Source organism: Phlebotomus argentipes, unplaced genomic scaffold (genome assembly GCF_947086385.1).
Source record: "Phlebotomus argentipes unplaced genomic scaffold, Phlebotomus argentipes genome assembly contig_5, whole genome shotgun sequence".
In the NCBI taxonomy this organism is placed as follows: domain Eukaryota; kingdom Metazoa; phylum Arthropoda; class Insecta; order Diptera; family Psychodidae; genus Phlebotomus; species Phlebotomus argentipes.
The window spans coordinates 12143311-12157990 of NW_026776165.1; the positions used below are offsets into that span (position 1 = coordinate 12143311).

Genomic DNA, 14680 nt, shown 5'->3' on the forward strand with positions numbered 1-14680 from the left:
CATTTCCTGGTGCTTCCAGAGTAGCTTGTGAAACCCCTGAAACTTCCCTGTGTTTGAAATTTCTGACTATATCTCAACTTCAAATGAGTTTCTTAAGTTTCAATGCAGTTTCTATTCAATATCTCAAGATACTCAAATTCATATCATATTCCGCAGAGTTGTACACCACTTCCCACCATAATATCTCTCCCTTGAGATAGAGCATTGCAAGCGGAAAGAAAGCTCGCTGTATTACTTGCTATGAGACGTACAATTCAAAAGAGATTACGAGTTACTTGATCTGTAATATTTTTATTGAACTTATCTCCATTCCTTGTAAACAACCCCCTAATCCTTGGCGCTCTTGTCCTCCCACCAGAAGGAAATCGAAATACTGTTGCTTATCGCTCTCACATGATGCCACCAACCAGGTGGAATGTAGAGAACTTCACCCGACTTTAGGAAGACTTCGCAGAAGGAGATTTGCTTGGTTCGCGGAAAACGCGCTTCGTCAATACTCTCGAGATCAACTTGAGATGTATTGGACAGCATTTCACCGCTGTAAGGATAAACAGCGTCGGAGTCTTGAGGATGGGCGAGCAGGATTCTCTTTCTTCCCACAACTTGAGCCAGCAAATTGTGTTTCTTGTCGAAGTGCAGCGGAGAAACTGTGCCGCACGGACCAAACCACATCTTCACCTCCACTTCGGTCTCCGGGGAACCAATGTGGCAGTAGTCAGGGATCCTGATGTCCTCCTTGAGTTCAGGTATCTGATCCAGAAGGTCGTGCTGTGCCAGATACTCAATCACCGTGTCCTCGTGTTTGCCTATGAACTGCCTCTCTATGAAGTCCTTCAAAGGCACGAGCTTCTGACCCCAGTTGGACTCTGTGTACTTGCTCCCGATCTCAATTGGCACGGTCCTGTGGCCAAAGTGTCGGATGAAGTATCCCAGATCAGTCCATTTCTCCTTTGCTGGCCAATGATCGATGCAATTCTGCAGAATTGCCGTCTTTCCTGTCGCATAGAATCTCTCTCTGAACTCCTGCATCGACGGCAAATCCAGGACATCCACTTCACTTCCCACTGAGACTTCATGCTTGCGTGTCATCTCGATTTCCAGACTCATCAGAATCACGCCAACTTCCTCTCGCCGAGAAATTTCCTCGGAAATCAAGCTGGCGCTCTTCCTCAAGATATCCTGACCATCTTCACTCATCAGTGGCGCTCCTAGAAGAATGCCAGCATCCAATTCCTTGAGGCACTCAATGAGATTTCCCTTCTGCAGCAACAGACAAACTTCCAGGAAAGTCGCCAATGAATATACGATCCTCTGCTTTATGTCAACATCTTTCCAGTGTCCAATGTGCAGCATTTCCCACGCGAAAGTCCTCAGGGCGGAAATCCTGTATAAGTTCTCATCGCAATCTGAAGCTTGACTGTTTTTGATACTCTCAAGAGCAGCATTGAATACCGATTTGTGAAGATTTTCACACTTTTCACTGATAATGCGTTCAATTCCCGTGAGAAATTTTATACACACTTCCTGAGCACTCATTCCCACTTCCTCTCCTCCTAATTATATTCCGTTTTATCAGCCAAATTCAGAATCTTCGAGGGATTCTTTGAGATGAACACAGTATTTGTACAGAAAAAAACTCGAGTTTCCTCTCAGTGTTGGATTTTCTAGCAGTGCGGCTGTCAAAATCACATGTTTCTGTTTACACTTTGTGGAGTGCAGAAAGTTCCGTGGGAAAATCTGATTTTCTCTTGCAAAATGAGGAGATTCACGAGTAATTTCTTGAGATACCATCTCACGCGAGGTCACTTGTTGTCTCCCATGACTGGGAGTTCCCGGACAGGCCACACGAGAGCCGCGCAGCGAATTCTTCCCGCCGGCCCGGGATTGAAGGAGTTCCTCGTGGCGGGAAAGAATTTCCCTGCGCCGAACAAGTCAGCAATAGCTGAGGATGTACCCTATTTATCGGCACTGGACATCTCTGGGCAGAACAGGAAGGTATTCTTCGAGGTGTACGGATGCCAGATGAATGTGTCAGACACTGAAGTCGTGTGGTCGATCTTGAAGGGACACGATTACCAGAAGGTGGAGGATTTCAGGGAGGCTGATGTCGTCTTGCTGATCACTTGTGCCATCCGAGAAGGAGCTGAGACGAAGATCTGGAATCGACTTCAGCAATTATCGCTGTACAAGAGCAAACGCAAGTCGGTACTTCAGATTGGAATCCTGGGATGCATGGCTGAGCGACTGAAGACGCAAGTGCTGGAGAAGGAGAGATTGGTGGACGTTGTGGCGGGTCCGGACAGTTACAAGGACCTGCCGCGATTGCTGGCCGTGACGCGAGATGGGCAGCAAAGTGCTGTGAATGTTCTCCTGTCGCTGGACGAAACCTATGCGGATGTCACGCCAATCAGGCTGAATTCATCTTCAGTCACTGCTTTTGTGTCTATAATGCGCGGCTGTGATAACATGTGCTCCTACTGCATTGTCCCATTCACTCGCGGACGCGAGAGATCTCGCCCGATGGCGTCAATTGAGGAGGAAGTGAAGCTTCTGGAGAGTCAGGGTGTCAGGGAAATCACTCTGCTGGGACAGAATGTCAATAGCTACAGAGATTTGAGCATGACGAGCAGTGATAAGAGTCCCACGACTCTGGCACCGGGCTTCAAGACAGTGTACAAGCCCAAACTGGGCGGCGCCAGATTCGAAGAGTTGCTGGAGAGGATCGCCGAGGCTGTTCCTGAGGTCAGAATTCGCTTCACATCTCCTCATCCCAAGGATTTTCCTGAGGAAGTTCTGCGAATCATACAGAAGCACCCCAACATCTGCAACAATCTCCACTTGCCCGCACAATCCGGAAGTTCTGCAGTGCTGGAGAGGATGCGTCGAGGCTACACGAGAGAGGCTTATCTGGAGCTCATCGACAGGGTGAGGAGTCTTCTGCCCGGAGTCGCACTCTCCAGTGACTTCATCCTGGGATTCTGTGGCGAAACTGAGGAGGATTTCGCGGAAACACTGTCGCTGATAGAAGCTGTGCAGTACAACGTGGCCTACATCTTTCCCTACAGCATGCGAGAGAAAACCACTGCCCATCGTCGCTTCCAGGACGACATCCCTGACGAGGTGAAGCGCGAGCGCATGGCCAGGACGGTTGAGGTGTTCCGGAAGAGCGCCACTGAAGCCAACAGACGAATGATTGGCCAAGAGCAGGTGATTCTGATTGAGGGCGACAGCAAGCGCTCCCAGGAGGACTTCTATGGGCGCAATGATGGCAATATCAAAGTGATAATCCCCAAAGGCAGTCTGGACTCGCGACCAATCGCTGTCGGTGACTACATCGCTGTGAAGATTCATTCAGCCAACTCGCAAGTGCTCAAAGGCACCCCTTTGAGGCGCACTTCATTGAATAGGAGCAACTAGAGTGGGATTTGAATGAATATACATGACTGATTTCGGTAATCGTGCGATGCATTGAGTGGGGAAATTCCTCCCAACAATCGTGAACTTCTGGCCTCCATCGTGACCAAATTCAATAGATTTTCCCACATTGAGATTTTCACACTCTCCGCTTGGCTTCTGAGCAGCTTCGTTGCATCAGTGGTGTTCATTTGTAGTCAATCATGCAGTGGGAAATATTGTTGCTGCTCCTCATCACTCAACTTCCATCGATACTCCCAATTGTGTATCAATACAACGGTGAGTTGGAAAATCTCTTCTTCCCTTGCCCCAAATTCCATGCATTTCCGAAATTCTCCTCTCTGTCATTTCAGTCGTGGGCTCCACAACCAACAATGCCCGGGTTTATCAGGTTGGCACGAAGCAAATCTACGTGAGCAACTGGCGCACCAATTGGCACCAAGCCTACGGCACCTGCAGAAGCCTGGGCATGCAGATGGTCACCATTGAGAGTGATGCCGATAATCGTAATCTCTGGGACTTTGTCAATGCGCAGAATCTGGGCGAATGCTGGCTGGGCGGAACGGATCTCGGGACTGAGGGCAACTGGAATTGGTTCCCAACCGGGCGTCAGTTTGTGTACACTCGCTGGGCGCCTGGGAATCCCAACAATCTCGGTGGACAGCACTGTCTGCAGTTCTGGACGCGCTATCCCAGCTTCTGGGACGATGATCACTGCTGGCGTGAGAAGTTCTTCATGTGCGAAGCTGTGCAGTGCAGCAATTCTCCTGTGCAGATTCAACTGCCAACGAACATTCAGTACCAATCCACAGCGCTGCAGCCGCAGCAGTACCAAGTGGCGCCAAATCCCTACGTGCAATCCGTTCAGCCCATCCAAACGGCAGTGCATCTTCCGACCACAGTTCACGTCCCGTCGCCGGTTAACGGAGTCCTGTATGTTCACTAGCTCTAGTAGATCAGGCAATAAATTATTTTAATGATGATTTTGCGCCTTGAGCTTATCTCGAAAGATTGTCCTTGTCGGTGAAAGATTGTGCTCAAGATCATAATCACGCTTGGAATTGACCCAATTGACTTGATTTTTTGAGAATCAAGGTGAAGTTCCTCAATTATTGGAGTTTAGAGAATTTTATTCAGCTCATGCACGGTGAAGAAAGGTAAGCAAAATACTTGCAACAGTTTCTATTCAAATTTCACAAAACACGCACACTCATTTGCGCATTCTAGTAGTTTTCGCATTGTCAAAAAATTACCAAAACACAATCAAGTGCAGAAATTGGCCTTCCTTCCTCAATTTTCTCGAAAATACACCTAAATGGATAGACAGAAACGAAGGAGAACAATCGAGAGACCCATGAAGAGGTGGACGTTGGAGGAAGAATCCAAAATCCTGGACTTTCTCATTGCCAATAAACCAATTGAGGTAAGTGGTAATTTACCATATGAAGGCGTGGCTTAAATTTTGGTAATGTTTCAGCTTCCCACTGCCAAGATGTACTATTCCAAATTGATTCAGACCCTCGAATGGACAATAAACTACAGCTTGGTTCGCCACAAAGTCAAGAACATGAAACAGCTGTACTTTAAGATGCTGTCTTGGAGGCAATCAGCAATAGAGAATGATGACTATGATGAGCAAATGATAAAAGGTTGGTAAATCTTTGTAATTTCTGCCAGGAACTGGTAATTGATATTTATTTCCACGATTGCAGAACACTTGAAAAGACGCTGTCCGCATTTCAAGAAGCTGGAGAGTCTCTTCTCAACAGAATTGCGTGCCAAGAAAGCCACGCAATCCTGCAAACCGCAGAAAGTCGAGGAGATTAATTTGTGTGCTGATGAAGGTGAAGATCCATCAATGGAAGACTTCAAAGTCGAGTACAGTGTACAGGATTTAGACTCTCGTGCTTCTGACGAGTCGGGAGATCCTCTGCGGGCTCCTCGAGAGGTCCTGGACATGAACAAGGAGCAGGTATCGCTGCAATGGATGAGACTGGAGATTGAAAAGGAGAAGCTCTCAATTGCCAGGGAGAAGATCGCCATGCTACGAGAACAGAACCAAGAAGAGGCTAAATTCAGGATTCTGCAGTTGGAACAGCAAGGCATTCTCAAAAAGCTGCAGATCGAGAAGGACACGGAAGTGAGAAAGTATGAATTGTCGCTGAAGTACAAAGCGGATCTCAAATCGGAGATATAGATTTCCGGGAAGATCTAACCAAGAATTTTCCCGCGCTAACCACTCCAGAGACACCTGCCGGTATAAATTGGCGAGACAGCAGAATTTTCAAAGTGAAACTGCCATATTTACACAGATTTATATACATGAAAATTACCAATAAAATATGTGAAATATCATTGGAAAAACTTGTAATACTTTGGGAAAATTGCAGAAATATTTGTGATAATTACAACTCAACATGATGCAAACAAAATACTCAATTACACATTCTAGCAGTTTAGTTGCCACACAACTGTCAGTTTCGTCACAAAATCACTTACACATTTACACACAAGTGAAGAATTAACTCAGAAAAATATGGAAAAACCGGAAAAACCAACTAGGAAAAGGAGATTCCTAGACAAGCCCATGAAGAAGTGGACATTCGAGGAAGAGAATAAGATTCTCGACTATCTCATTGGCCATCAACCGATTGAGGTGAGTGAAAATTCGCTCCCGTGTTGTGCTCTTGAGTAGAGTTGTGTAACTTCGCAGATGCCCACTGGAAGAGCCTACTATCAGCAATTGGTCGATGATTTCAACTGGAGCGTGGCGCCAACGCTGGTGCGCTTCAAAGTCGCCAATATGCAGAGAATTTACTACAAAACTCTAGAATGGAGACAAGCGACCATCGAGAGTGGGAATTACAATGATGACATGATTAAAGGTGCCACATTTTACCACAATATGCCATCCTTTTGCTAATGCCAATATTTCCTCTGCAGACTATTTGAAGAAACGCTGTCCGCACTTCAGGAAGCTGGCAATCCTCTTCGCCTCCAGTGAGAAAGCTAAGAAAGCCACAAAGTCCTTGGTATCACACAAAGTGGATGAATCGAATGGACAAACTGAGAATCTGGACAAGATCGATATTCCCCCGGCAAATGCGGAAATGCTGGAAGCCTTCAAGGTGGAGTACGAAGAGCCAGACTTGTCCTGGATCTCACAAGCATCCTCGCCAGAGTGTTCTCGCCTCCCGGCCGCTACTGCTGAATCTGGAGATCCTCTGCGGGATCTGGACAGCACTCTCTATGCCAGAGGCGGTTCGCGCGAGGCGATGGAGCTGAAGAAGGAGCAAATGTCTCTCCAGTGGATGCGGCTGGAGATTGAGAAGCAGAAAGTGGAGCTGCAGCGTGAGCAGCTGCAGGAGGAGGCCAAGTACAAAGTGCTGCAGCTGGAACAGCAGGAACGCATCAGGAAGCACCAAATCGACCGGGAAACCGAAGTTCGGAAGTACGAATTGTCGCTCAAGTACAAAGCTGATCTCAAGTCTGAAATGTAGACAAAGTCGGGGTGGAAGTGAATAAAAAGGGAGGAAAACAGACCGTTTTCGTTGCTCTTTTATTCCCCCAATTAACACTCAAGTGGTGCCCTTTGAGTACCTCTTCCAGAATTTCTTAACATCGTCGTGACCGGACTTCGTGACCACCATCGTTCGCGTGCGTTCGTTCTGCCACACGAGTACGCTGATGGACTGCGCGTAGTCGCGAAGTGTTATGAAGTCCGCCTGCGAGAGGAACTGATTGTACACGACGCCCTCCGTGTATACGAAGCGGTTGCGCTCGTTCTCCCACAGCTTGATCTGGTCCACAATCGTGGGCGGCAGGCAGGATCTGTGGCGGTAACCGACATTGGCGTTCGCGGCACTCAGCATAGCCGAATGCGCGTGCTGCTCTAAGTAGCTGATGATCTGCTCCGCCGTTATGCCGCCGCGCAGCGCGGAGCGCACGGAGTCACGCGTGAGCACGCCCACAGTCAAGTTAGGGAAGCGATAGAGGAGCTCCGTGAACAACCCGAGCAGCGCCACCAGCAAATTGGAGTCCGTGTACGCGTACACGCGATAGTTCGTCTCGATGACGATGTGACGCTTGCCCGGCGACGCCTGGGCGTCCTCCTCGGTGGCCACAATCGGCACGGCGTCTTTGTTGGTGATGTTGAGCGCCAGTCGCGTGGGATAGAAGCGGCCGGCCTTGCGCTTGCGCTGGTACACCAGGCCAAACTCGCGCAGGTGCTGCAGGAAGGTGAGCATGCCCGGACTAAGACCCTCAGAGCTGTAATCCCGGCCGAGCGTGGAGAAGCTGAGCTGGAAGAGCATCGATAGACACTCGCCGAGATCCAGGCCACGCTGGTGGCACGTGTCCAGATACTGGAGCATAAAGTGCCACACCTGCGCCTGTGTGTCCAGCAGCAAAAACTGGAAGCCCTGCTTTGTGATCACACAACTGCCGTCGTCCTCGCGCTTCATCAGATTCGCGTGCAGAAGGATGCGCACGGCGTCCGGTGAGATCGCCTCGCCGTCTGGTGCTTTGGTGTTGCACGCGCCCACCATGTAGTGCAAGACACACCGCCAGCGGGACATGGCGTAGTTGTCCAGGAAAGCCACATCCCTCGCCTTTGAGTCTGATTCCAGAGAGTTCGACATTGACCAGGGCTTACCGCCGCCCAGAAGTGCGATTTTTAGGTTTTTCTTGTACGTGGGACACAATTCCCATGCCGGCAGTCCTCCAGGGATTGCAGCTGCTCGCCACACGCCCAGATCCGAGAGGATCCCAATGGCAGAAGTGTGTTCTTTGGCGTGCAACTGAGAACCCCACGAAGACACCACTGCTTGTGGCACCGGCTGTTCCACAAACAGAATCCTTATGACAAACTGCCGGCCAATCTCTGGCAGTTCCCTAAGCACCGAAAACCAGAGATTTAGTTCTGAAATGTGGGGCGCTACGACCCTTCGGAAGCTCACCTGTAAACAGCCAAGCAAATCGTGGCGTAATTGTAGAGTTTCTCCAGTACCTCCGGTGATCTCGTTTGCAAATACTCATACAGATCCTTGCACTCGAGATTTGATGCCTTTGGGAGGCCAATTGAGGCCTTCGAAGCCTTGGGATCAGGCATTTTCTGTGATTTTCACAAGTTCACAACATCAAAACATAGTGCACATAACCTCACTCAGCGGCTTCGCAATTTCATCTAAACGACAGCAGCGCCGCCAGACCAGTCAGCTAAAAAACATTGACATTTCAGGAGTGTTTTTCAGTGGGTATTTTTCCTGATCGCTTTTCCCAGGAATTCAAGAGAAATCTCTGATCAGTGCCTCTGATTGTTGTGCCAAGAGTCAAGGAGATCAGTTAGGCATGTGCAGAATACTGATATACGGGTGTCACAGTGTGGAAAATCATAGCACGAAGAATGGCACAACAACGATTGTTTTCTGCCGGAAGGAAGGTGTCCAGGAGTCTCTGGAGGACAAGTTTGAGACTGAAATCCACGTGCCGCACGATGTTTTGCCGGAGACAAGGGAATTCATGTTCCTGCCATGGGTGAAGGAGGAGGCAGAGGAGAAAATAGACATTGAAGAGCCACATCAGGAAATTGTGGAAGTGATTGCTGGCTTTTCCGATGATGACGACTCCGATGACCTGCAGGAAGTCGTTAAAGAGGAATTGATGTTGACAGAGGAGGAGGAGATTGAGAAGAAGCCAAGGTGAGTTGCCAACGTGTCCTGAGGAATTGGTTTGGTGAAAAAACATTGTTGAATTCTCTCCTCAGGCCAACACGAAAGTTGAGAAGAAGAGCGTCCGGAGGCGCGAAGGACCAGGAATCTTATGACTACGTCACGGAGAATGGACGATTGAAGTGCGCCCAGTGCCAGAAGAGCCTCAAGACGAGACGCAGCTACCGGAATCACATGAAGCTGCACAAGAGGCGGAGATTTGAGTGCGAGAGCTGCGGAAGAGGCTTCTCGAGTCTGGAGAAGCTGGAGAGACACATGCGCGTGCACACGGGCAAGAAGCCCTTCCTCTGTGAGCTCTGCTCCCGCAGCTTTGACTACCGTCACAGCCTGGATGTTCACATGCGGAGCCACACGAAGGAGCGCCCCTATTCGTGCCATCTCTGCACGAAGACGTACACCACGAAAGGCAATCTCAATCTTCACTTGCGCGCTCACGCCGGCGTGAAGATGTTCGTGTGCGAGATCTGCGGCAAGTCCTGCGACACCAGAGGCAATCTGCGCAAGCACATGGAGATTCACAATGACGAGAGGATCTTCGAGTGCAAGATCTGCCAGAAGACATTCCTCCATCCGGCGTCCAGGGATCGTCATCTCAAGTCGCATACCGGCGAGAAGAAGCACAAGTGTGATATCTGCGACAAGGCCTTCATGCGACGCGATCACGCTAAGAATCACATGGCGCTGCACGTCAAGAAGGGCAAGGATCGCTTTTAGAAAAGCCTCCCGGACAGTCATAACCTCACATTCCCATGAGGAAAACAGCGCCGCGTAGCGGATGGCGGTATTTGTGCGAAGGTGTGAAAATGTGCATTTTCACCTTAATTTCCCTGTATTTTTTGCATTTAATGTGGTTAGTTAATAGTATTTAGAGTAATGCAAGGTGAAATACAAGTATTAAAAGCGAACCCATTGGAATTTCTCAAGTCAAAGAGCAAACAGTAAAGTGTGAAGGACATTTTCTCCCTGTTTATTCCTGGTATAATTCAACTAAAATCTGACCAGGCAGTCACAAACCATCTGTAGGTAAGAAGTATTTATTTTTTTCATTGAAAATTGAGGGATTTCTAAGCTTCCCTCGCTTTTCTCTCGTTTGAGAGGTTATGTTATTTGGCGCCCACTTGTTGGAGCCGCATTGCGTGATTTTCCACCCCATTTTTCACAACTCTAAACCACCCAGAGAATGCCTCCACTTGCTGAGCCACAATTCTGCTTGACAGAAAAAATCAATAGCGTGTTTGATCAATGGCATTTCCCTTGTTTGTGGTCAAATTCTTCCACTGCAATTGTTCTGAGAGGGCTTCCATAAGTGTTGTGAAGACGGAATGTTGACGAATCTCAGGAAGAAGATCAAGAAGCTGGGAAAGTCCCGGTCAGTGTCACCCTTTGTGCCACCGCCGCGGCCCTTCTGCTCCCGTGAGATTCACGAGCCACAGTATGAGTGCTGCTTCGAGGACGGCGCGGCATTTCTCGAGGAATTGCCACTGGAGACGACCAAAGTGCGAAAGGCTGGTGAGAGTTTCTTCTTCTGGAATCTCTGTGATAAGCTGGAGAGTGCCCGCATCACGGAGAACAACCAGGGAATTGGGCGGATGTACGAGAAGTTGCCTGAGCACGACAAGAAGATCCTCAATCGCATGGCCAGGAAGCGCACAGAGGAGAGCCTGATGGCGGAGGACGCGGAGATAGCGCACAAGTATTGGGATGAGGAGAAGCGGGCGCGTCGGACTATGCTGGAGCAGCACCAGGAGCAGCTGAATCGCGTGGTGCGGGAGAATCGCGAGCGCGAGACGCGCGAAACGGAGGATCGCCTGGCGTGCCTGGAGAGTCGCGAGAAATACCAGCGCGAGAAGCTGAAGAGGGAGCTGTGGGACAAGAACCAGCGCCTCAGCCACCGCCTCAAGTGTCTGCAGATGAAGCGCGAGGTGCGGCAGTGCGACAAGAGGCGCGATCAGATGCGACGCCTGCAAGTGGCGGCGATCAATCAGCAGGAGCAGGACTTGGACAACCAGATTCGACAGCAAATCCTGTACGATCAGCTGGAAGTGAAGATCGCGCGCGCCGAGTGCTTGCGACGGCGCATCCTGGGCGTGCAGAAGAGCCGCATTCAAGCGGACAACGAGCTGCAGCAGCGCATCCACGCCATCAAGTACCAGGAAGTGCAGCGACTCAACCAGTTCCGCCACCAGAAGCTGCTGCTACACGTGAAGGAGACCGACAGGCGGGCAGAGCAGATCCGCGAGACGAAGAAGCGCGACCTGGAGGAGAGCCGCCACGTGGCGGAGAGCTCGCGCACACTCAGGGACTTCATACGGCGCTCCCTCAGCCCAGAAGTCTTTCGCGCCATGAACTGCCGCAGCGTGGCCAGTGAACGATGCGTCTCCAATCTCTCCTTCCAGAGCCATGTGAAATTGGGCTAGATTGACTCGAGAGATGGCCTTTATTGTGCCCAAACTAAACACTAATAAATGATTCTAAATGCGAGATATCGTCGTTTCCATCACACAGTGTTGTATCAGCATTTCAGAGACACAACAACTGGGCAATTGAGCCTTCGACACTGCCCACAACAAGCCGCCAAATGCATCAACAAGGATAGAGCTCAATGAATACTTAACAAGATCAACAGTCTCCCGCCCAATGACTAAATCCCACTACCTAGAAGATGAGGAAGTTCTACTCGAATGTCAGCGCCACAGACGTGAACGGCAGCACTGGACAGTGCGTCTCCAGCTGCAGGGCGCTCGCCATGCTGTCGGCGGCCGCCTCGAAGTCACTCAGCGTCTCCAGCACTTGGCCGAGCGTGAACCAGAGATGCGCGTGATTCGGGTCGATCTGCACGGCGTCCCGCAGCACCTTCTCGGCCAGCCTGGGCTGCCCTAGCAGGTGGTAAGTCTCACCCAGCGCCCTCAGCGCGTCCGTGTAGTACGGATTCACAGACACGGCGTCCAGGAAGTTCTGCTTCGCCTCCGCCAGCTGATTCTGGTGAAGATGCACGCGGCCGCGCTGGTACATCACTTGCGGCGACAGGAGATTGATCGTCGCCGCCTCCTGGACGCAGTTCATCGCCTCCGTGGCCTGATCCAGCGCCAGATACACGTCGGACATCAGCAGCCAGATGCGTATCTGCAGCACCAGCGCCTTCTGCGGGCCCTGGCGTGGACTGAAGGAGCTCAGCGAGCTCGCGGCCTCGCTCAGCGCCTGCTCAATACGAGAGGCGGAGATGGAGGCAGCGTGCACTGAGCTGGAGTCTCTGTCCGACAACTGGGACGAGTGATGCTGCGTACTCCGCGTGTCCGAGTGCTTCTCCATCCCGTCCGCCGGCGTCTCTCCCGTCAGCTGGCTCTCATACAGCTCCTTCCACTTCATCAGCATGGCCTGAGTGGTGGTCAGGGCGCGCTCGGCTTCGTTCACGTGCAGCTCCAGGTGCGCCTTCAGCTGATAGAGATTCAGGTTGTCTGGGAACTCCAGCAGCGCGTCCTCCACCACCACCAGCGCCTCCTTGTGGCGCCTGTTGGCCGTGAGGAGCAGCGCAAAGAGCTGCAGGCTGTTGGCGTGCTCCGCGCGCAGCGCCAGGGCCGTCTGGATGTGCAGCACGGCAGAGGGAATGTCATGAATGAGGGCGAACTGCAGCGCAAGGTAGTACTCAGCCAAGTGGTCATTGGAGTCCGCCTGGACGGCCTTCTCGAACGCCTCCAGTGCCTGCCTGTGGTACTTGTCCCTCTCGGAACGCAGCGTAAAGCCCAGCGCGATCTGCTGCCAGCCAATTCCCACCAGCAGCTGCGCCCGGGATGGCCGCAGGCCCTTCACTTCTTTACTCAGCGCCTTCTGCGCGTGCTCAATACCCTCCTGCATGCGCCCGAGATGCTCGTAACACAGGCGCGCCGACATGAGGCACGGAAGCGGATCCGTGGGCACCAACAGTGACGATTCCGAGAGCGCCCGCACGGCCTGGTTGTAGTTTCCCGTGCCGGCCAGACTCAGCGCGTACTGTCGCCACACGTGCTGCTCGCCAAAGGTGAACTTCAGCGCCTTCTCGAAGCTCTGGTGCAGCAGAGACGTGAGGCCCCAGCGCACTGTGGCTAGCGCCAGCAAGTCATACACCGCCGTGGCGTTGCCGATCGTGTGTGCGCGCGCTTCTCGGAATTCTGGGCTCACGGACAGCAATGCGTCGCGCACGGCGAGCGCTTCCGAGATGAGCAGCAGCAGGATTGTCTCCTCGTGCTGATTGCGCGGCATGAATTGGTTCCTGCTGCTGTACTTGCGCGGCTTCCACAGCTTCTTGCTGCTGGCATTGGATCTGGGTAGTGTAGAGGTGCTCGGCGGCGTGTAGATTGTCCCAGAGACGCCGCGCAACAGCACTTCGGCGAGCTGACGCGCCAGCGTGAGTCGCAGGGATTGCGTGGTCTTCGCCTCCACGGCGCTCAGCATCGAGCGATACCTGTCAATGGCCTCTTGCAGCTTCCCAGCCTTGATCAGCACGATTGGCGCTCTCTGGAGCGCAGTTTCGAGGATTGCTCCCATCCGGCGAGGCTCAGAGGCCGTCGTATTGGCCACAATGTCCTGATCCTGAAGATACAGCAGTCCCAGGTCGGCGGCACGCTCAAAGGATGTTATCTGGGGACGAGAAAATATATGAGAATTCCTGAAAAGAGCCCTAAAAGGGGCGCATTCCTCACCATTTCCGACTCCCTCTCGGCCAATTTGTACCTTGATGTGCCTTTTTGCGGTCCCTGATTCTCCAAACTCAGTCCCTTGATGGCGTACGACTCCGCCAGGATGCGCAGACTCCTCCTGCAATACCAAAATCAGGCTCTTAAGCCGCTCCCGGAAAGGATTAACCGCACAAACTCACGGCGTCAGTTCCTTTTCGCTCAGCGAATTCAGTTCAGCCTTGACAAAGTGCTCCAGAACCTCATCGTACTGCCCACAGGCGTAGGCCAACTTGGCCAGCAGTAGGTGAGCATCCAGGGCGATGCCCGCCCTCTGGCCATCCTCACCAGTGACCATCTGAAGGTAGTTCTTGGCGTCTGACAACCCCGTCTTGGCCTTGGCGAAGTTCGCCTCGATCGGTGGCGTTTCATCCAGGAAATTCTCCAGTTTCCCCTCGCCAATCAGGAAGTTGGACAAGCTCTCTGCAAAGACATCGCACGGAGTGTGTCAGTGTGATTCCGGAGCTTCTGGGCAAGAAATCCTCACCATATCGCGGACTGCCGAGCTTCAGTTCCTCAGCCAATTCAATCACTTTCTTCCACTTGCCGTCACTCCGGCAATTCTCAATTGCCGTCTCGGTCTTTCCACTCCCGCGATTGCGGCTGGTCATACTTGGGATCGTGAGGAGTGGTCCAGGAACTGGTGAGGCCACAAAACAGCAAAATTTTCACCAGGAATTTGACACTTGAACACACACTGAAGTTTCGACTGAACGTTTTTCTATCAAACACATTCAAAATTACCGTTGGATAAAATGAGAAATTTATTGGATCAACTTTCAATAATAAAAATCAATTTTTTCGACGCGCAGAACTAAAATCTCGAAG

At 51.3% G+C, this 14680-nt stretch overlaps 9 protein-coding genes across 10 annotated transcripts; 6 read left to right on the forward strand and 3 right to left on the reverse strand.

The window, feature by feature from the left end:
- Positions 1 to 139: 139 nt before the first annotated feature.
- On the reverse strand, positions 140 to 1639 carry LOC132256607 (bifunctional peptidase and arginyl-hydroxylase JMJD5). 2 transcript variants are annotated; one of them, XM_059753116.1, is made up of 2 exons: positions 1453 to 1556; positions 140 to 1384 (listed from the first exon to the last, which is right to left on the reverse strand). In XM_059753116.1, exon 2 carries the CDS (start codon positions 1351 to 1353, stop codon positions 328 to 330), a length of 1026 nt encoding a protein of 341 aa, XP_059609099.1. In that variant the 5' UTR covers positions 1354 to 1384; positions 1453 to 1556; the 3' UTR covers positions 140 to 327. The 2 variants fall into 2 exon arrangements, with proteins under 2 accessions (XP_059609099.1, XP_059609098.1); XM_059753115.1 differs by having other exon boundaries at positions 140 to 1639.
- Positions 1640 to 1693: 54 nt separating this feature from the next.
- LOC132256606 (CDK5RAP1-like protein) lies at positions 1694 to 3419 on the forward strand. Its single transcript, XM_059753114.1, has one exon. It carries the CDS (start codon positions 1756 to 1758, stop codon positions 3415 to 3417), a length of 1662 nt encoding a protein of 553 aa, XP_059609097.1. The 5' UTR covers positions 1694 to 1755; the 3' UTR covers positions 3418 to 3419.
- Positions 3420 to 3576: 157 nt separating this feature from the next.
- LOC132256609 (C-type lectin 37Db) lies at positions 3577 to 4472 on the forward strand. The gene is made up of 2 exons (XM_059753123.1): positions 3577 to 3693; positions 3768 to 4472. The coding sequence occupies exons 1-2, from the start codon at positions 3618 to 3620 to the stop codon at positions 4358 to 4360; spliced, it is 669 nt and encodes a 222-aa protein (XP_059609106.1). The 5' UTR covers positions 3577 to 3617; the 3' UTR covers positions 4361 to 4472.
- A 37-nt stretch (positions 4473 to 4509) lies between these two features.
- On the forward strand, positions 4510 to 5756 carry LOC132255438 (uncharacterized). The gene is made up of 4 exons (XM_059751462.1): positions 4510 to 4571; positions 4642 to 4837; positions 4892 to 5063; positions 5127 to 5756. Exons 2-4 carry the CDS (start codon positions 4730 to 4732, stop codon positions 5609 to 5611), a joined length of 765 nt encoding a protein of 254 aa, XP_059607445.1. The 5' UTR covers positions 4510 to 4571; positions 4642 to 4729; the 3' UTR covers positions 5612 to 5756.
- Positions 5757 to 5900: 144 nt separating this feature from the next.
- LOC132256042 (uncharacterized) lies at positions 5901 to 6951 on the forward strand. Its single transcript, XM_059752221.1, has 3 exons — positions 5901 to 6070; positions 6128 to 6299; positions 6358 to 6951. Exons 1-3 carry the CDS (start codon positions 5951 to 5953, stop codon positions 6912 to 6914), a joined length of 849 nt encoding a protein of 282 aa, XP_059608204.1. The 5' UTR covers positions 5901 to 5950; the 3' UTR covers positions 6915 to 6951.
- A 9-nt stretch (positions 6952 to 6960) lies between these two features.
- Positions 6961 to 8581, reverse strand: LOC132255717 (general transcription factor IIH subunit 4). The gene is made up of 2 exons (XM_059751846.1): positions 8373 to 8581; positions 6961 to 8307 (listed from the first exon to the last, which is right to left on the reverse strand). Exons 1-2 carry the CDS (start codon positions 8522 to 8524, stop codon positions 6993 to 6995), a joined length of 1467 nt encoding a protein of 488 aa, XP_059607829.1. The 5' UTR covers positions 8525 to 8581; the 3' UTR covers positions 6961 to 6992.
- Positions 8582 to 8611: 30 nt separating this feature from the next.
- Positions 8612 to 10048, forward strand: LOC132255718 (zinc finger protein 32-like). The gene is made up of 2 exons (XM_059751847.1): positions 8612 to 9113; positions 9179 to 10048. Exons 1-2 carry the CDS (start codon positions 8764 to 8766, stop codon positions 9855 to 9857), a joined length of 1029 nt encoding a protein of 342 aa, XP_059607830.1. The 5' UTR covers positions 8612 to 8763; the 3' UTR covers positions 9858 to 10048.
- Positions 10049 to 10110: 62 nt separating this feature from the next.
- LOC132265565 (coiled-coil domain-containing protein 177) lies at positions 10111 to 11560 on the forward strand. Its single transcript, XM_059766278.1, has one exon. It carries the CDS (start codon positions 10466 to 10468, stop codon positions 11558 to 11560), a length of 1095 nt encoding a protein of 364 aa, XP_059622261.1. The 5' UTR covers positions 10111 to 10465.
- Position 11561: 1 nt separating this feature from the next.
- On the reverse strand, positions 11562 to 14546 carry LOC132265563 (tetratricopeptide repeat protein 7B). The gene is made up of 4 exons (XM_059766277.1): positions 14340 to 14546; positions 13996 to 14275; positions 13820 to 13934; positions 11562 to 13757 (listed from the first exon to the last, which is right to left on the reverse strand). Exons 1-4 carry the CDS (start codon positions 14461 to 14463, stop codon positions 11817 to 11819), a joined length of 2460 nt encoding a protein of 819 aa, XP_059622260.1. The 5' UTR covers positions 14464 to 14546; the 3' UTR covers positions 11562 to 11816.
- Between the last annotated feature and the right edge of the window lie 134 nt (positions 14547 to 14680).